This window comes from Lolium rigidum, chromosome 7 (genome assembly GCF_022539505.1).
Source record: "Lolium rigidum isolate FL_2022 chromosome 7, APGP_CSIRO_Lrig_0.1, whole genome shotgun sequence".
NCBI lineage: Eukaryota > Viridiplantae > Streptophyta > Magnoliopsida > Poales > Poaceae > Lolium > Lolium rigidum.
In genome coordinates this window covers 267,068,319-267,086,400 of record NC_061514.1, presented here as the reverse complement: position 1 = coordinate 267,086,400, position 18,082 = coordinate 267,068,319, and the positions used below count along the sequence as shown (strand labels likewise).

The following is an 18,082-nucleotide window of genomic DNA, read 5'->3' as shown; positions in this document are numbered from 1 at the left end:
GCCTTTATCATGGATCTTTGGTGTTTATCTTTGTTGGAATTTATTTGATTTGAGAAAACACCAATTTTTAATACTGTACAAAAATTTATTTTTTTCACCAATATATACAGTATATATTAGCATCACAGATCATTTTTTTTATAAAATAGCATCATGTTCAACACACCACAGGGAAACCAATTTTTAAAAAATTGGACGAATATCTCTCTCCAAAATAAAGCACAAGAAAATCCTAATTCCAGAGTTGACAATCAAATACTAGTCTACACACGGAAAAAATCTTAAGGGCACATAAAATGGAGCTATTGCATAATGCCATGTAGGATAACTAATGAGTTGGAGGGCATAAAAGTATAATAATAAAAACTTGTCTTCTCTTAGCTAAATGGCATCTCCTAATAATAAGTAAATATAATTCATTTTCTTCATTATCGAGACATGTTCTCTTACCCACACATCTTTCTATTTAACTTTATTTGTGGAATGCTTTATGGAGCATGCAAATTAATTGTTGAAAACAACACTAATATAACCCATCGTGTAACATATTTATAGCAATATGTAAAATATAAACAAGACTTTCTCACCCGTAACTGTAATAGTACATAGCCTAATTATTTGCATCATGTACTCTAGAATCTTTTCGAATCAAATAAGTGCAAATTAATACTACTCTCTCAATTCCAAAATAATTAAAGTCATATGCTTTTCTTAGGTCAAACCATTCTATGGCTGATCAAGTTTTTTTTAAAATCACCAACTTAATTTATTAGATTGATCATAACATATAGTTTTGGTACAATATGTATGTGATGTTGTATATATTAACATATTTTCTAATAAACTCGATCGAACCTAGAAAAAAAAAGTTATTTGGAACCGTTTCCGTTCGTGACTTTGGTTTTCCATTTTTCCCTTGGAAACGTGACTGTCATTGTAACTGGCCGGGTTCACGTGGATCATGTCCAGGGAGCATCTTCCCACGTAAAAGCAAACCGCTCCCCGCTGCCCCACCAAGAAACTACCCCCGATCTCCTCCCCTTCTCCTCCGCCCCGCCCCCTTTTATCTCCCGATCTCACACATTTTGGAAAGAGAGAGAGAGAGAGAGAGCGGTTTCATTCTTGATACCCAAGGAGAGATCCGGGAGAAGAAGGCGAGAGGGAAGATGAGGGAGATCATCAGCATCCACATCGGCCAGGCCGGGATCCAGGTCGGCAACGCCTGCTGGGAGCTCTACTGCCTCGAGCACGGCATCCAGCAAGATGGCACCATGCCCAGGTTCGTCCTCATCCTCCTCGGATCTTGATCCGCAAATGCATTCCGTTTTATCCATGTCGTGAGGCGGCCGGTGAGCGCGCTAGGCGTTCTTGACCTACGAGTGCCCGTTAAATTGTTCTGTTTTCGCCCCCTAATATTCCGTTTTCCTTTATTTTCTTCCCAAATCCTTTGTGATACGGCGGAGCGGTTGATTGGGGATTGCGGTAGCCTGGATGGAATTTTCCTTTTGTGGATGATTATCATGTCCCGTTCATTTGTATTTCCCGTTTCAACTTCGCGGTCGGGCTTTTTGTGGGATAAGATTCTCGTTCGGCCGGTTGTTGAGAGAATGGCAAGAACAGGACGAGATGCGCGACGTGTATAATTAAGAAATTACCCAGGTCCGCTGTACTCTCCTAGTTGGCGCAATTGTTCTGTCCCCGTTAATTAGGCCGGACAGACGTCTCATGTTCTTTTGTAGGTTGTACTAAAAGTTCAAATTCGTAGGCATGTACCATGAGACAATTGCGACTTTACATCCATTTCAAGACGCTAGATCTGAATAATTAACACTCGTAGGATGCTTCATAAATATTGTAGCAGGGAAGCGAAGCGTTTAATCTGGCTAGCTATTAAAAAATTGCATCTTCCTCCAGGATTTGTTCTGTCTAGATCGGTGGTTAGAGGTAGCACAACTATTAACACTGCTGTTTGGTTGATGGTTCAGTGATACCACGGTCGGGGTAGCACACGATGCGTTCAACACGTTCTTCAGTGAAACCGGTGCGGGCAAGCACGTGCCGAGGGCCATCTTCGTCGACCTTGAGCCCACCGTCATCGATGAGGTGCGCACCGGCGCCTACCGTCAGCTTTTCCACCCGGAGCAGCTCATCTCTGGGAAGGAGGATGCTGCTAACAACTTCGCCCGTGGCCACTACACTGGTAAGTCATCTTCCACTTTTGTGATTGTCATAGAAATTCTAGTCTATTGCAGTAAACACCCCCTCAAACTCATGGTGGAGTACTCTCCCGAGATGGCTCCGCTCCTCTCCCCTACCCTAGCCTGACCTAGCTCCTCCGCGCGCCCGCCGCCGCCGCCGTCGAGCCACGCCGGCGCTCCTCCCTCCCCACCATGACGGTCTCCGACGCGCCCTCCGGCTCCGGCGCCAGCCGCTGGCTGGGCTCCGGCAGCGTCTCCGGCTCCTCGTCGCGCTCCTACCGCGATGTGGCGAGTAGCACATCTCCCCCTCCGCGTCGCGCCCCCGCCGGCCCTCCCGCGTCGTCGCCTCCACCGCCGGCGGCTGCGGCCAGGGTCCCCGCTCAAGCTCGCCTTGGGCCTCGCTCCGAGGTCCACCGCGTGCGCGGCGGCGCCCAGGTCGACGCGGACGGGTTCCAGCGCCCCCGCCGGCGCCACCGGCAACGTCGCCCCCTCCGCGAGCACGCGCAACGCGCCCCGACTCGCCCGCGCAGCCCCACCCCGGAGGAGGAGGAAGGCCTCTGCTTCCGCTGCCTGTCGCCCCACCACAGGGTCCGCGACTGCACCGGCGACGTCCGCTGCCGCATCTGCTTCGTCTCCGGCCACGCATCTCGCCACTGCGAGCAGCGGCACCGCGACGGCGCGAGGACGCCTCCGCACGGACACGCCTTGACCGCCATGGTCCCTCTCGCGGCGGCCGCGCCCAGGCCCACCACTCCACCCCCGCCTCCGCCCGCTCCAGTGACAACCCGAGCCCGACCCGCCGTCGATCCTCGGGATCCGGTGCGCGTCATCGTCTCGCGGACGGTCGAAGTCGAGCAGGCCGAGGAGGTCCTTCGCCGCGCCATGGTCGCCTCCATCACCGGCACCCGCCCGCCGGTTACCGCTGAAGAGGTCGCCGCCACCATCCACGAACAGTTCGAGCTCCGCCCCGGCGACTTCTCCGTCCACCTCCACCAGCCCGAGGATTTCCTCCTCATCTTCCGCTCGCAGGAGCTGAAGGATCGACTCTCCGGTGACCACTTCATCGGGGGCGCGGGGTACGGCTTCACGCTGTCCCTCCGGCCATGGTGCAAGCTTGCGCACGCCGGCCTCGGCTCGTTCGACTACAAGGTTGAACTGGAGCTCCGGGGGATCCCTCCCCAGGCCTGGAACCTCTCCACCGCGGAGCATCTGCTCAACGACAGCTGTTGGATCGAGCGTCTTCACCCCAGCACGCGCACCAGAGCAGACATGGCGACCTACAGGCCCGCACCTGCGACCCTGCATCCATCCGCCGCCGCGCCATCCTGGAGGTGGTTGAGGTCACCCCGGCTCGCCACCCTTCCCTAGCGCCCTCCATCAAGCGGCTCACCTACCCTATCTCCATCGACATCGTTCGCTACGAGGACGTCCGCGCGCCATCACCAGATGCACGGGACGGTGGCCGCCCTGGTGGTAACCGCCGTGCTCCCGATGGCCAATCTGGCGAGGGTCGTGATGGGCAGTTCCATGGCGCGCAGGAACGCCGCCCTCCGCGGCGGCGCAGCAGGAAGCGACGCCGCCCCAACTCCCCCGCCGCCGGAGGCAGAGCCGACGGGCTAGCCATGGATGCATTCCCGTGGCCTCTCCCTGATCACCGCCAGCGTGCGGATGGGCTGCGCTTCCCTGACACTTGGGGCGCCGCCGCCGGCCTCCGCCACGATGCGCCGCCGCCACCGCGCCGCGCCGCCGCCGACAGATCCATGGCGCCATGGCCGGGACGCCGTGGTGCCCACCGTCCTCGTCGCCGTGCCGCAGGAGGAAAGCTCGCTTGGCGCCAAAAGGAGGGGCAAAGCTGCGTCGTGGGCCCCAGGCCTGCATGCGCAGCGACCCCGGACGCGTCGCGCCAACCTGCTTTGGCCACGCCTGTCCTTCAGACAGCTGGCCCTTGCATGGATCTTGCCCCGACCACGACTGCGGCGGAAACAGGAGGCGTGGACCGGACCTTGACGTCTGCTGACCGCGTCCACGGTCCAACGACCAGCGTGGGCCACAGCTCCTCGTCGCCTTCCCAGGCGCCAGAAGCTGGCGATCCCGAGGCCAACCGGCCAGAAGCATCCAAGGAGCAAAGCGAGGGACAAAGCGAGGGGCAAAGCAGCTTTGTGGACAGCGAGGTTCCAGACTCGCTGCCATCTACCCCATGCGCAGCTCCCGAGGTGGATCCCTTGTCGCCCACCCCTGCTGCTGCCGGGGGCCCCCCTGGAGACAAAGCCGAACGTGGCCTCGCGCCAGTTTTCGAATCTCCTCGTCCCGCCCGGTCCCCATGCTCCGAGGCCGATTTCGAGGCCCAGCCCACCTCGCCTGAGCCCACGACGACCGCGGCGGCCCAATCGCCCCTCCCGCCAAGCTGCAACCCTCAAGCCGTGGTTTCACCAACCATCCACCGCCCCGCCAGCCGCTTCGCCTCGCCGCCAATCACCATCCGCCGCACCAGGAGGAGAGCAACGCCGTGCACCACACAAGCTTGGACGCTTGGTGATTTCCTCAAGGCCGCCACCAAGGACATATCTGCGGCCCTTCCCTGCCCTGGACGACGACCCCGACGCCACGCACTCTCCTTCTCGCCGCGCCGTGGCCGCTCCGCCAAGCGTGCTACTGCGGTGGCAACGGCGGCCGCGCCGCCAACGGCTGAGCGTCGCGCACAGGTCCAAGTGCTACGCACCATCGGCATCATTGGCGTCGACCAGGTGATCACCGCCGCGGAAATGCGCGCCTACGACAACATCTTCGCCGCGCCACTGCCCCGACACGTGCTGAAGGCCATCGCTGCGCTAGTCAACCGCGAGCTCCCTGCTGATCCCCAGGAGCCACTCCCCGTCGACCACGTCTCCGATGCTTAGAAACCTCAAGATCTGCATCTGGAACGTGCGCGGCCTCAACGCCAGGGCTCGCCGCACAGCCATCCGCTCCCTCCTTCTCTCCTCTGGCGCCTCTATTGTATGTCTTCAGGAAACCAAAATGGAAATGATTCCGTCGTATATCGTGCTTGAGACTCTGGGTTCCGAATTCGACGACTACACCTACCTGCCTGCCGCGGGCACGCGAGGCGGTATCTTATTGGCGTGGAAGAGCAGGGAAGTGCTCGTCACTGACCCTATGTTCACCACCAATGTGCTCACGGCCAAGATCTCCTGCGCCGACGCCCTGCCCTGGTGGATCTCCGTCGTCTACGGCCCTCAAGACGATGATGAAAAGGTCGCGTTCCTCGACGAGCTACGACATATCCGCGCCTCCTGCGCAGGCCCGTGGCTGCTTTGCGGCGACTTTAATCTCATCTACCGCGACGAGGACAAAAACAATAGCAACCTCAACCGCCGTCTCATGGGGAAATTTCGCCGCTGCATTAACGACCTCGCCCTCAAAGAAATCTACCTCAACGGCCGGCGCTATACCTGGACGAATGGGCAGGACCCTCCAACCCTGGTGCTCCTGGACAGGGCCCTTTGCACCTCGGACTGGGAGGATTTGATCGGCGAATGCCACTTGCGCTGCCTCGCCTCCGTGCTCTCCGACCACAGCCCCCTGCTGCTCGATTGCACTCCTTCCCCGGCCGCCCACCGTCGCTTCCGGTTCGAGGAGTTCTGGCTCCGGCAGGATGGGTTCCACGACGTGGTCACCACGGCCTGGAATTCTGTCAGCAACCCTGACCCATTCCAGCGCCTCTGGCTGCGCCTGCAAGCCACTGCCAAGGCGCTCACCAGCTGGAGCGCCCGCACCGTCGGCAGTGTGCGGCAAAGGATGGCCATCTGCCGGGAGGTGATCGGCAAATTCGACAAGGCCCAGGAGGATCGCCTCCTCTCACCTCTTGAGAGGTGGCTGCACCAAACGCTCAAGGTCACTTACCTTGGACTGGCATCCCTTGATCGCACCATCGCCAGGCAGCGATCGCGCCTCGCCATGCTCAAGGACGGCGACGCCAACTCCGCCTTCTTCCACCAGCACTGCTCCTTCCGCCGGCAGAAGAACCGTATCCACAGCGTCCTCGCTGACGGCCAGTTTCTCACCGACCACAAGGACATGGCCGAGGCTGCGTTCGCGCACTTCGATGCCCTGCTTGGCACGGACAGCACGAGAGACATCTCCCTTGACCTGCAGGAGCTGATCGCGCCCTCGGAGGATCTGCAAGACCTGGGCGCCCCTTTCACGGAAGCTGAGATCTGGAACGCGATCAAGCGTCTCCCCGCGCGGAAAGCACCAGGGCCCGACGGCTTCACCGCGGAATTCTTGCGCGCTTGCTGGAGTACTGTTAAGGACGACATGGTTGAAGCCTTTGCGCAGATACACGCCCTCCGTGGCCGCGGCTTCCATCGCCTCAACCAAGCGCTCCTGACCCTGCTGCCCAAGAAGCCCGACGCGGCAACCATGGGCGACTATAGGCCCATCAGCCTGATCCACCTCGTCGCCAAGCTCGTCGCCAAGACGCTCTCGCTCCGCCTCGCCCCCAAGCTCGACGCCCTGGTCAGCAAGAACCAGAACGCCTTCATCCCCGGACGCAGCCTGCACGACAATTTTGTCCTGACACGACAATCGGCACGCCTCCTCCACCAGCTACGAGCGCCAAGAGTGCTGCTCAAGCTCGACCTCGCCCGCGCCTTCGATTCCCTCTCATGGCCCTTCCTCTTCGAGGTTTTGCGCCGGTACGGCTTCCCCGACAAGTTCCTCGACTGGCTAGCCCTGTTGCTCAGCTCAGCTAGCACGAGAGTGTTGATCAACGGCGAGCCAGGACCGCCAATTTGGCACCGCCGAGGGCTACGGCAGGGAGACCCGCTCTCCCCGCAGCTGTTCGTGCTCGCCGTCGACGTGCTTGGGCGTCTGATCAGGCGCGCCACTGCCTTGGGCATCCTACAGGAGCTCCACCCTCGCCGGCGCGTCCCCGAGATATCCCTCTACGCCGACGACGTCGTGCTCTTCTGCCACCCGACCCACGCCGACACCGCCGCCGTCAGGGAAATCCTGCTGCTGTTCGGGCGTGCCTCCGGCCTGCAGGTCAACTACAACAAAAGCGCCGCTGCGCTTATCCATGGCGAGGAAACTGACGCGGCGATCGTCACCGCCGGCCTTGGCTGTCCCATCGTGACAATGCCCATGACCTACCTGGGCATTCCGCTAACGATCAGACGCCCTACCTATGCCCAGCTGCAGCCCCTGGTTGATCGCATCGCCGCCAAACTCCCCACTTGGAAGGCCCACCTGATGGACAAAGCTGGCAGGCTCAAGCTTGTCAAATCCGTCCTCGGCGCCATCCCGCTGCACCAGCTGCTCGTCTACGCGCCGCCCATAAAGACGCTCAAGCTCATCGAGAAGATCCAGAGAGGATTCCTCTGGGTGGGTCGCAAGGATGCCAACGGCGGAAGTTGCCACGTCAATTGGAGCCGGGTTTGCCGGCCTCTCGAGTATGGAGGCCTCGGCGTCCAGAACTTGACCAAGTCTGGCCTTGCGCTGCGTCTCCGTTGGCTCTGGTTCAGCCGAACCGACGCGACTAGGGCCTGGCAAGGACTTGACCTCCAGTTCTCCGCTGAGGAACAGGCCCTCTTCTTCGCCTCCACCACCATGAGCCTCGGCGATGGACGCACAGCGAGATTTTGGGAGGACCGCTGGATCGACGGCAAGTCCACACGCGAGTTGGTGCCGCACCTATATGCCTGCATCCCCAAACGCCGGCGTCGCTCCACCACCGTCGCTCAGGGCCTGCACGACCGCTCCTGGGTTCGCGACATCCACGGTGTCCTGGGCATCGAGGAAATTGGAGAATATCTGTTGCTCTGGCGAAGGATTGAGCAAACCCAGCTCTCTGATCAGGCAGACTCCATGGTCTGGAAATGGACTAACAACGGCGTCTACTCTGCTAGCTCCTGCTACAAGGCCACCTTCCATGGATCCGTGCGCTGTGATGCCTGGCGGCTAACCTGGAAGACATGGGCGCCCCATAACATCAAGCTCTTCCACTGGTTGGCGCATCTCGACCGATGCTGGACGGCCGAGCGCTTGCAGCGCCGTGGTTTACCGCACCATGCTCGCTGCTTGCTTTGCGACCAAGACATGGAGACGATGCAGCATCTCATGATCGGCTGCGGCTTCTCCAGGAAGGTCTGGTTCGACATCCTTGCCTGGCTACGCGCTACCTGCAGGCCACCTGACCGCGACGACACACTCATCTCCTGGTGGAGCCAAGCCAAGCAGGCGACGCCCAAAGCCATGCGCAGAGGACTGGCCTCGATGTCGCTGCTCATTCCCTGGATGGTTTGGAAGCAGCGGAACGACTGCGTCTTCAACGGCGCGACACCATCCATCAACGACGTCACCGCCAAGATACGGGACGAGGCCAGCCTATGGGCCAGGGCCGGCGCACTAGGCCTGCGCGCCATCCTGCCGAACACCTGGGATGTACATTAATCTTTTGATGTCCTTTTTATGCCTGGGCTGTAACTCCTAAAAAAACCTTGTTCTCCTTCTTCTTTTCAATGAAATGAAACGCAAAGGCTTTTTGCGTTTTCTCGAAAAAAAAAAAAAGTCTATTGCAGTATGGATGTACCCAATTCTGATTATATCTGGTGAATGCAGTTGGAAAGGAGATCGTAGATCTATGTCTGGATCGTGTACGCAAGTTGGCAGACAATTGTACCGGGCTGCAGGGATTCTTGGTGTTCAATGCTGTCGGTGGTGGAACTGGATCAGGACTGGGTTCTCTCTTGTTGGAGCGCCTCTCAGTTGATTATGGAAAGAAATCTAAGCTCGGTTTCACCATTTACCCTTCCCCGCAGGTATGACTTATTCATTCACCAGTGTCATGTCTAAGATTTCGGGAAATTTGAGTGTATTATTCAGTCTGGTCTAGTTTTGTGTTCTTAGAGGATGTTGTCTTCAGTATTGATATCCACCAAATATGTAGAGAATGCATGAAGCTAATTCTTCAATCATTTCTGGGTATTTTTAGTAGAATATGTCAACCGGTAAAATGCTAATGCTGGTGTAGAATTAATCTACTTAAGGACCGTGATTTTATATGGATTATGTAAACCATATGCTTCACATGAACCAACAATTATCCTGTTAGCACTATACATGTCTGTCCATTTGATTGTGGAGCAGTCAGGTTGTTAATGTGAGTAGGTTATCTGCATCTTAGCTGTTGTGGGGACAATATGGGTAGATATGTTATTAGTTGTTACATTATTTTCAGTTCAGCCTGTCATTATCCTTTGGTCTTAATATCTTATGCCACTCTGTATTTCAGGTCTCCACAGCCGTTGTAGAGCCATACAACAGTGTCCTCTCCACTCACTCTTTGCTTGAGCACACCGACGTTGCGGTCCTCTTAGATAACGAAGCTATCTATGACATATGCCGGAGGTCCCTTGACATTGAGAGGCCAACTTACACCAACTTGAACAGGCTGATATCACAGATCATATCTTCACTTACCACCTCCCTGAGGTTTGATGGTGCCATCAATGTCGATGTCACTGAGTTCCAGACCAACCTTGTCCCATACCCACGTATCCATTTCATGCTTTCGTCGTATGCCCCTGTTATCTCTGCTGAGAAGGCTTACCATGAGCAGCTCTCTGTGCCTGAAATTACCAATGCTGTATTTGAGCCCTCAAGCATGATGGCCAAGTGTGACCCTAGGCATGGGAAATATATGGCTTGTTGCTTGATGTACCGTGGTGATGTTGTCCCCAAGGACGTCAATGCTGCAGTTGCAACCATCAAAACCAAGAGAACTGTCCAGTTCGTCGACTGGTAAGCTGTCTTCATCGTGATATTAGTTATGCTTTATTTGTTTTATCACAAGCAGTTATCCACTTAATAGCTGACACTTGATTGCCTAACTAACCTATTTATACTACCACTACAAAGGTGCCCTACCGGATTCAAGTGTGGTATCAACTACCAGCCACCTTCTGTTGTCCCGGGAGGCGACCTGGCAAAGGTTCAGCGGGCCGTGTGCATGATCAGCAACAACACTGCTGTTGCTGAGGTATTCGCGCGCATCGACCACAAGTTCGACTTGATGTACGCCAAGCGTGCATTCGTGCACTGGTATGTCGGTGAGGGTATGGAAGAAGGTGAGTTCTCAGAAGCCCGTGAGGATTTGGCTGCTCTTGAGAAGGACTACGAAGAAGTTGGCGCTGAAGGCGCGGATGATGATGGTGACGATGGCGATGACTATTAATTAGCTGGTTAATAAGTAGTTCGCTTGTTAATGATTGGCTCTATGTTCTGTATACTGGTATGGTTCCATTGAGTTGCATATTTCCTGTTATGCGTGTTTACTTTAATGTAATGTACTAAAAATTGTGTTAGTCTCCCCTGGTGACCATGATTGTTCATACCTCCATTTTGGTTTTCCATGCTACACCCAAGTTTGGTGTATACGCCCTTTCTGAGCTGAATTGCAGATATTCTATACACTAATGTACCGTTTCCATTCATTACTCTGTTCCCTTTGTATCTGAAATACTGAAATGAGGAAACACTGATAACCTTTGCATCTAGCTTAGACATCCTATTGCTGCTAGGTTTTGATATCAAGATTCTTGACGTTGTGAGGTTCAGTTGGCACGTACGGCAAGGGATGGCTGGAGAAGCTGCCGACATGAACGAAGACCTGATGCCAGTGCGTTTGGTAGGTTGGGTAGGTAGCCTAGTGCCGCTTGATGCTTTGAAAACTTGGTTCTGGTCCCAGAATCGCTGATACAGAGCGTACACACGGAGATCTTAGCAGCTCACACCCACAAAGTCGAATCATCGAACGTCTACAGGGTAACATGATCTGAGCAGTGAGTGCTGGAGGTTTAGCTTGGACGCTCGTCCACCGCTTCGTCTATGCAGGTTGCCAATATGCAAGCGCGTGATTGGTAAGTCGCAGGAAGCCACATCAGGCATGGAGATGCAAATATTAGTTGATTGGATCCCTGTGTGAACTAAAAAGTAGCCCCAAGTTAGGCCCAATAGGAACTGCTAATTCGGCCATTTCTGTGAAGCCATGTCCCATTGAGCACAAAGGAGCGATGCGGGTGCACGCGCGTGGAAGAGCGGGAGACACCCTCCCTTTGTGAACAGACCAATTTTTTTTCTTCCTGCTTAATCTCCTCTCTCATCTTTCTCGGCGGTTTCTCTACTATTGACCGTTAGCACCGATGTGACCATTGATTACACGAAGATTTGGACGATGACCCCACCGCTGATGCGACGGTCCAGAAGCGTTGCATCACCTCCATCTCCCACCGTATGAAATTGCTTCATCCACTCAGCAATTTTTGTAAGCCCTACTTCTAACCTTTCCAGCCATATGGGACGGTAGATCTGCAGCTCGAAAGTTAGTAGAGGGGTTCTAGATATGCACTTCTAACAGTAGTCTTATGGTTTGATCTCATGATTTGTTCAATCTTTATTGTTTAGAGTTTGAGCTTGAGTGTAATAGTTCGATTGCGATCTGATTTGCTGATTCCGTCAATCTTTATTGTCTAGTGGTTCGATTTGATTGCTTAGGGTTGCATCTACTACAAATTTGGGAGAAAGTTGGTGTTTATGCTTTACATTCTTCATATGGCTGGTGATATGTTGGTTCATGTGTGTGTGTGTGTGGAAGAGCCTCATTTGGTTACATGAAGTGCATGCCAATTATGATTGGTCTTCCCACATACATTGCTTATATGAGGTAGTAGCACAACTTTTTTATGTGCTCATCCATGGTACTAAGGTATCATCTCTTGAGTGGTGTGTGGTTTTACTTGGAGGCTTACTGCTTACCATTTTGAATCAACCAATGATTTATACGTGGCACCATTTAGTTCAAGGGATGGCTTATAGTACATTGTTCTATGTACAAGCGCATTGGTTGTGCATTTTTCCTTGCACTATGAAATCATCTCTTGCATTGTGTGTGATTTGCATTAGGCAGTTTCTCATCGATGTTCATTGTTTTGGCACTAGCTAGTTGTTCAATATTGTTTATTGTTCTTCATTGTTTTACTGCGGATGATTAAAATATCTCACATTGTGTTCAAAGATTGGTATATAGTACCTTGTGATATATTTACAAAGTGATAGCTTCTACATCTCTATGGTAGTTTAGATCCAACTTTTAGAGTTACACTATTTGCGGTTTTAAATATGAGGCTTTTACTGTAGTGATAATTATCTCGTTTGGTCTTTTGCAACTTCATCTTGGGTACGTTCCTGAGGACAATCACTGTCAAGATTAACATTAGCTGCAGCAGATATGATTGAAGGATGTCAATAGTAAAGTTGTCAAGGTTGGCCAGGTGTTTACATTGCTCACCCCCTAATGATAGGGTACTTCCTAGTTGTAATTTATATCTTTGCTCTGGACCATTCTGTAAGAACCGTTGGTTAATACAATCAGTGCTTTCTCGCAAAAAAAAAAAAGGATTCGGGTGGTTATATTCAACTACTCTTGTGAGGTCCAAGCTTTTCGAAACATACCACATTACTGAATGGATGCAATACTCTTTTTTCTTGGACTGCCTAGCAAAGTTTATCCCCGTTCCAAAATAAGTGTAACAACTTTGTGTAGACAAATTTTAGTGCGTAGATACATTCGTATCTAAAAAAATCGTGACACTTACATATTAAAAAAATTATGACACTTATTTTAGAGAAGTGGAGGAAGTAGGAAGCGAATATTTTTGAGATTTAAGTAGCAAGCATATGACCACATTAGCGTCACACTTCTAGGTTCCGTTTGAAAGCGTTTGGAGGATCGCGACCTCTGTACGAAGGTGTCTACACAGTGAAGGAGTTTATTTCCTAACATGGGTGGTAGCATAATAGGGGTCTTGAGGCTAACTAGGATGTGCCGGGATCAGGAACGGAGACAAGGGGGGCGAGGGGGGAGGAGGTGGGGGGCTCATGATTTTCCTTGAACGCAAGCCATGTCAGCTCCTTATTTGTGTGATTTTAGCTAGTTTCCCCTCATACTAGTTTGCTCCCCTTATACTTCATTCCCGGATCCGTCCCTGGCCGGGATTATTTACTGTTTTATCTTTTATTCGTCTATGAGCACTGTGTTTGATACTTTTGATACTTTGAACGGCTGTGTGCATCTCATTTATGCAGAGGCTGGGTGTAATGATTAAACTTTTTTGAGTAATAAAGCAAAAAAAAGTTCCGTCTCAAAATGTACTTGTTCTGATCTTATGGTAGGCTAATCCTACTTGGGCTAGAGAAACACCGCATTGCTTTCCAAAATTGATTAGCAGGATTTCGAATCCAAGTACGCGAATGCCTCTCTACTTGCCTCGCGCGCCATGCGACGCTTCTCCGACTCCAAGAACTACTCGAACTCGCATCCTCTCAAATCTCAATATATATACGCACGCCATTTTGGACTGTCCGTGATCCCTTCCCACCATCCTTCCGTTCCTGATCTCCCCTCTTCTAGATTCTCCAGTTCTCTGACCTAGATGGCCGTCAAACGAGTTGCCGCCGCTGCATGCGTCGTCGACTCCTTGGCTGACCCGCAGTCCAGCTCCACCCCAGCGCCAAGAAGCTGCAAGAGAAGCCGCATCTGCTGCTCCGACGAATATGAGGAGACGGGCGTGCTCGGCGAGGGCGGCTTCGGCCTCGTCGTCATGGCGCGCCACCGAGCCACTGGCGAGATAGTCGCCGTCAAGGCTCTCCATCCGGCCGTCACAAAGAAACACGCCGCCGACGCTCGCGATATGTTGCGGGAGGTCGCGTTCCTCGCGGCATGTCGCGGACACCGATCCCTCGTCAACCTCCGGGAGCTCTCCTGCGACCCCGCCACCAACGAGCTCTCCCTCGTGATGGAGTACGTCGGCCCCAGCCTCCACCACGTTCTTCATGAGCAGCGCGGCGGCAGCCCGTTCCCGGAGGCCGAGGTGCGCTGCGTCATGCGGGAGCTCCTGCACGGGGCCGAGCACATGCACTCGCGCCGCATCGTGCACCGCGACATCAAGCTGCGGAACATCGTCATCGGGGAAGGCGGCGTCAAGATCTGCGACCTCGGTCTGGCCATGTCCACCTCCGAGACCCCGCCGTACGGGAGGTGCGGCACGCTCCGATACATGGCGCCCGAGGTGATCCTGGGGAAGCCCGACTACGACACGAAGGTGGACATGTGGTCGCTCGGCTGCGTCATGGCCGAGCTCCTCGCTGGCAAGCCGCTGTTCGACGGGGACGACGACGGGGACCAGCTATGCCAGATCTTCGACGTCCTCGGTCTGCCGGGATACAGCACATGGCCGGCGTACAAGTCGCTGCCGCTCGCCGGAAAGCTGGTGAAGTTGCCGCGAGACATCCGTAGCTGCAACAGGCTGCGAAAGCTCTTTCCCGAGGGCTGCCTGTCTCGACAAGGCTTCCACGTGTTGAGGAAGCTCCTCTCCTGCAACATCGACAACAGGCTATCGGCAAGCGCCGCACTCAGACATCCATGGTTCACCGATGACGCTCCATCCTGAGCTGCGGCTGCAACCTCGAAAGACTGATCTACTTCGAGCGCATGCTGGAACTTGTAATGCATTTGTAGCAAAACATTGTACTATCCCTATTCTTTTCCCTGTGAAGTACAATTAGTGAATATATGAAGGGATTGTCTATTTCCTTTGGGTCTTTCTTAAATTTTATTCACACATTTATGCTTTTAGATCAACATTCTATAACCCCCTCATTACATGTATAGCGTAGAGACCAAAGCTGGGCACTTCGCCTTCGGAAACTCCCTGACTCTATCTTTACACTGCACAGCACATCGAAGCTAACATGGTGGGTGAAATTGCTATGATTCACTTAACAACGTCAGCAATTTTCAAAAAGAACTTAACGAAGTCAACAGGAGACAAGGAGACGGAAAAAAAAGTTGCAAATTGACTTCTTTTCCACTGTACAGTTCCAAACGGGAGACACAAATGCAGCACAAAATTAAGTTCGACTTCGCTGAACATTGCAAACTGAAGCAAAACTGACTTCAGGGGCTACTGGCAGCTTTGCATTCCCTACTGCTTTTCCTTCACTAAATCTCTGAACAGGCACATTAAGCTCACATTCTACTCCCAATTTTCACTGAAAACTTTCTGGATCACTGAACAGACACATTCATCTCATCACTGAATACATCGACACATACAGTCACAAACAGAGCGCATTCTTTACTCCTAGCCACTGATCTTTCTTTTGTTTCGAAATATCTTGCATTCAATGTGCAAGAGAAGTACCACACTGAACTCGCTGGATACCCTGGATGCATGATGCAGAGGAGCGGTGTGAAAAAGCCGGAGGATGATGTCGGTGTGGCCAGCGCACTGCCAGACTAGTCTTAGAGCATGTCTAACAGGCCCCGTATAACCCGCCCACCCCGTAAAATTCCGGCGACATACGGGGCAGGCGCGGTTTGGGCCGTCTAGCAGGCCCCGTATTCGGGCCGCCCCGTTTCGGCGGAATACGGGGCCCAGGAAATCGGCCCCGTCGCCCCGTACATATAGTGGGCGCAGGTGCGAGTGAGGGGTTAACCCCTCACTCGCAACCCTAGCTCCGCCGCGCGCCGCCGCCTCCTCCTCCTGCTCCGGCGAGCAATTAGCCGCTCCCCCGCCACGCATTCCACCCCAAAAGCTAGGATGGACTCCCGCCGCCGCAGTAGGGCCTCGCCGGCGAGCGGATCGAAGCGATCCCGCTCGCCGGACACCGTAGAGGAAGCGTGGCGGCTGAGGTGCAAACTTTCCGCCGCCGGGAGCCGTCGCGCGGCCTGCAAGTACGCAGGCGCGCTGTACGTGCCGGACCCGCTCCGCGAGTTCGCCGCGGGTGGGCGGTGGTACAAGCAGGACCCGCCGCTCAAGCCGATGAGCGGCGAGGCGTTCGAGAAATGGCGCGCGCAGTGGCTGCGCGACCGCGCGGCGTTGGCGGAATGGAGGGCGACCATCGGCGGCAGCGGCGGAGGAAGCGGAGGCGGCGAGGAGGAAGCGGCGGCGGCGGAAGAGGAGGAAGAGGAGGCGGCCTACCGCCGTGCGGTCGCCTTGTCCGAGGCGGATGCCGCCGAGAAAGCGGCGGCGGAGGCAGAGGAGGAGGCGGCGGCCATCGCCGCCGTCCGGGAGTTCGAGGCGCGGCAGGCGCGGGAGGCCCGGGAGGCGCGGGAGGAGGCGGCGAGGATCGCCTTCATCCCCTACGTCATCCTGGACGAGTAGAGGTAGGTTTAGATGTAGTATGATCTGTAGTATGATCAAAATGTATGTATGATCCCTAGTATGATCAATGAAGAAGAACTTCCCGGGGTTTTAATTTTTGAAAATACGGGGCGAAATACGGGGTCTGCTAGACGGCATGGCTCGAAATGGAGCAGTTTTTCGATACGGGGCGAAATAAGAGACTTATACGGGGCAGCGAAATACGGGGCCTGTTAGACATGCTCTTAGTTACCACGGCATCTAGAACAAAAACAAACTCGGTCAGACATTAGCAATAACAGTTCTAGTATATACTGCAAGAGTGGATCTTCGGGGATGATGAACCTTATGTCTTCTCATACAACAAGCTGACTGATATCTTCCCAAGACCAGCTTTAGTGAATACTCCTACCAAATAGTCTCGCCAGTCATTCGTTCTTAGAGAACTGATTCCTCCCACGTGTTGGTGCTCGGAGCAGGAAAAAATAGCATCTATGGTAAGAATAAAAAACTGAGGCATGTAATTAACAGAAGTTCTTTCCCTTACATATGAACATCTTGTTGTCAACTGAATTTCTGCAAGCTCCTCTGGATATCAAAATTATGATATTACCTACAATAACACAAATTAGGGGGTTCTTCTGGATGTATCAGGTATCAGTTATTCCATCAGAAAAAATATAACTGGCAAAAAAGAATTTAGATGACATATCCGTCTTGCTCGAGGGGAATGTACAATATTATTTAGCAAACAATCCTCGATAGTCCTGAACTCTTGATGATGTTCCAAGATGGAAAAAAATAGCATGTAAGAAATCTATCTTTTTCTTTAGGAAATTCAAATCGTGAAGGAACACAAGAAAATCGTATACTCAAACAGAAGCAGTACGCAAATACTTCCTCACAATCCAACCGTTACCATTGCTCTTCAGTCTTGAGATCGAGCTCATCTGAAAGAGAAAAACAAAGCAGCTGACCAAATAACAATGGAGACTGCAAAGAAGTTATTGACTTTTAGTCTTGTTTTTTCTTTGTACTCCTTTTACATTGTAAACTCTTTTATTTATTAATAAAAATTGCTGTTGGGTTTTGCCCCACTGTTTTACCCTAAAAAAAGTCATTGACTTTTTGAAACTGAATTGATATCAATGTGTTAAATTTACAAAAAAAAAACGAAAATGACAATTTCCTGACAGCAATCTAGTACAATTGCCATCACAACTTGCAACACGGGTGGCTAAGGGCCTTCAAGGATCGCTACAGTGAAAAGAACAAAAATACATATATATCAAGATGGTACAGAATACCGCACCAACTGTACCAACCAGTATATTTATCATAATACGCAACCCAGTTCTTTACATGTGCAACAATACAAGAGTTGAATCATCCATAGGATTTTGGTGATCCAACTGAGTAGAAAAATTATTCAGCACTACCTTGAGAGGAATGATGATAAGGCTAATTACAGTGAAACAAGTTTTTTTAATTAAGAGATCATCCTGCATTAGTGCTTACAAATGTTATAAATTTGAGCAGTGAACTGAATCATAGTAAGATATATCTGAATCAAATTACACACTAAAAAAATAGACACTAAAGTTCTGATGGTTGGTCCCTCCTTTTTTCCGGGCTTGGGACCGGCTACGTAACATGATAATCATCATAGCATAGGCGGAGTTA

At 52.7% G+C, this 18,082-nt stretch overlaps 2 protein-coding genes across 2 annotated transcripts; both read left to right on the top strand.

Annotated features, from left to right (window-relative positions):
• The first annotated feature begins 1,036 nt into the window (after positions 1-1,036).
• LOC124679189 (tubulin alpha-1 chain) lies at positions 1,037-10,690 on the top strand. The gene is made up of 5 exons (XM_047214992.1): positions 1,037-1,279; positions 1,986-2,200; positions 8,817-9,016; positions 9,490-9,998; positions 10,116-10,690. Exons 1-5 carry the CDS (start codon positions 1,167-1,169, stop codon positions 10,429-10,431), a joined length of 1,353 nt encoding a protein of 450 aa, XP_047070948.1. The 5' UTR covers positions 1,037-1,166; the 3' UTR covers positions 10,432-10,690.
• Positions 10,691-13,687: 2,997 nt separating this feature from the next.
• On the top strand, positions 13,688-14,704 carry LOC124672738 (putative cyclin-dependent kinase F-2). The gene has a single exon (XM_047208912.1). It carries the CDS (start codon positions 13,688-13,690, stop codon positions 14,702-14,704), a length of 1,017 nt encoding a protein of 338 aa, XP_047064868.1.
• The last annotated feature ends 3,378 nt before the right edge of the window (positions 14,705-18,082 follow it).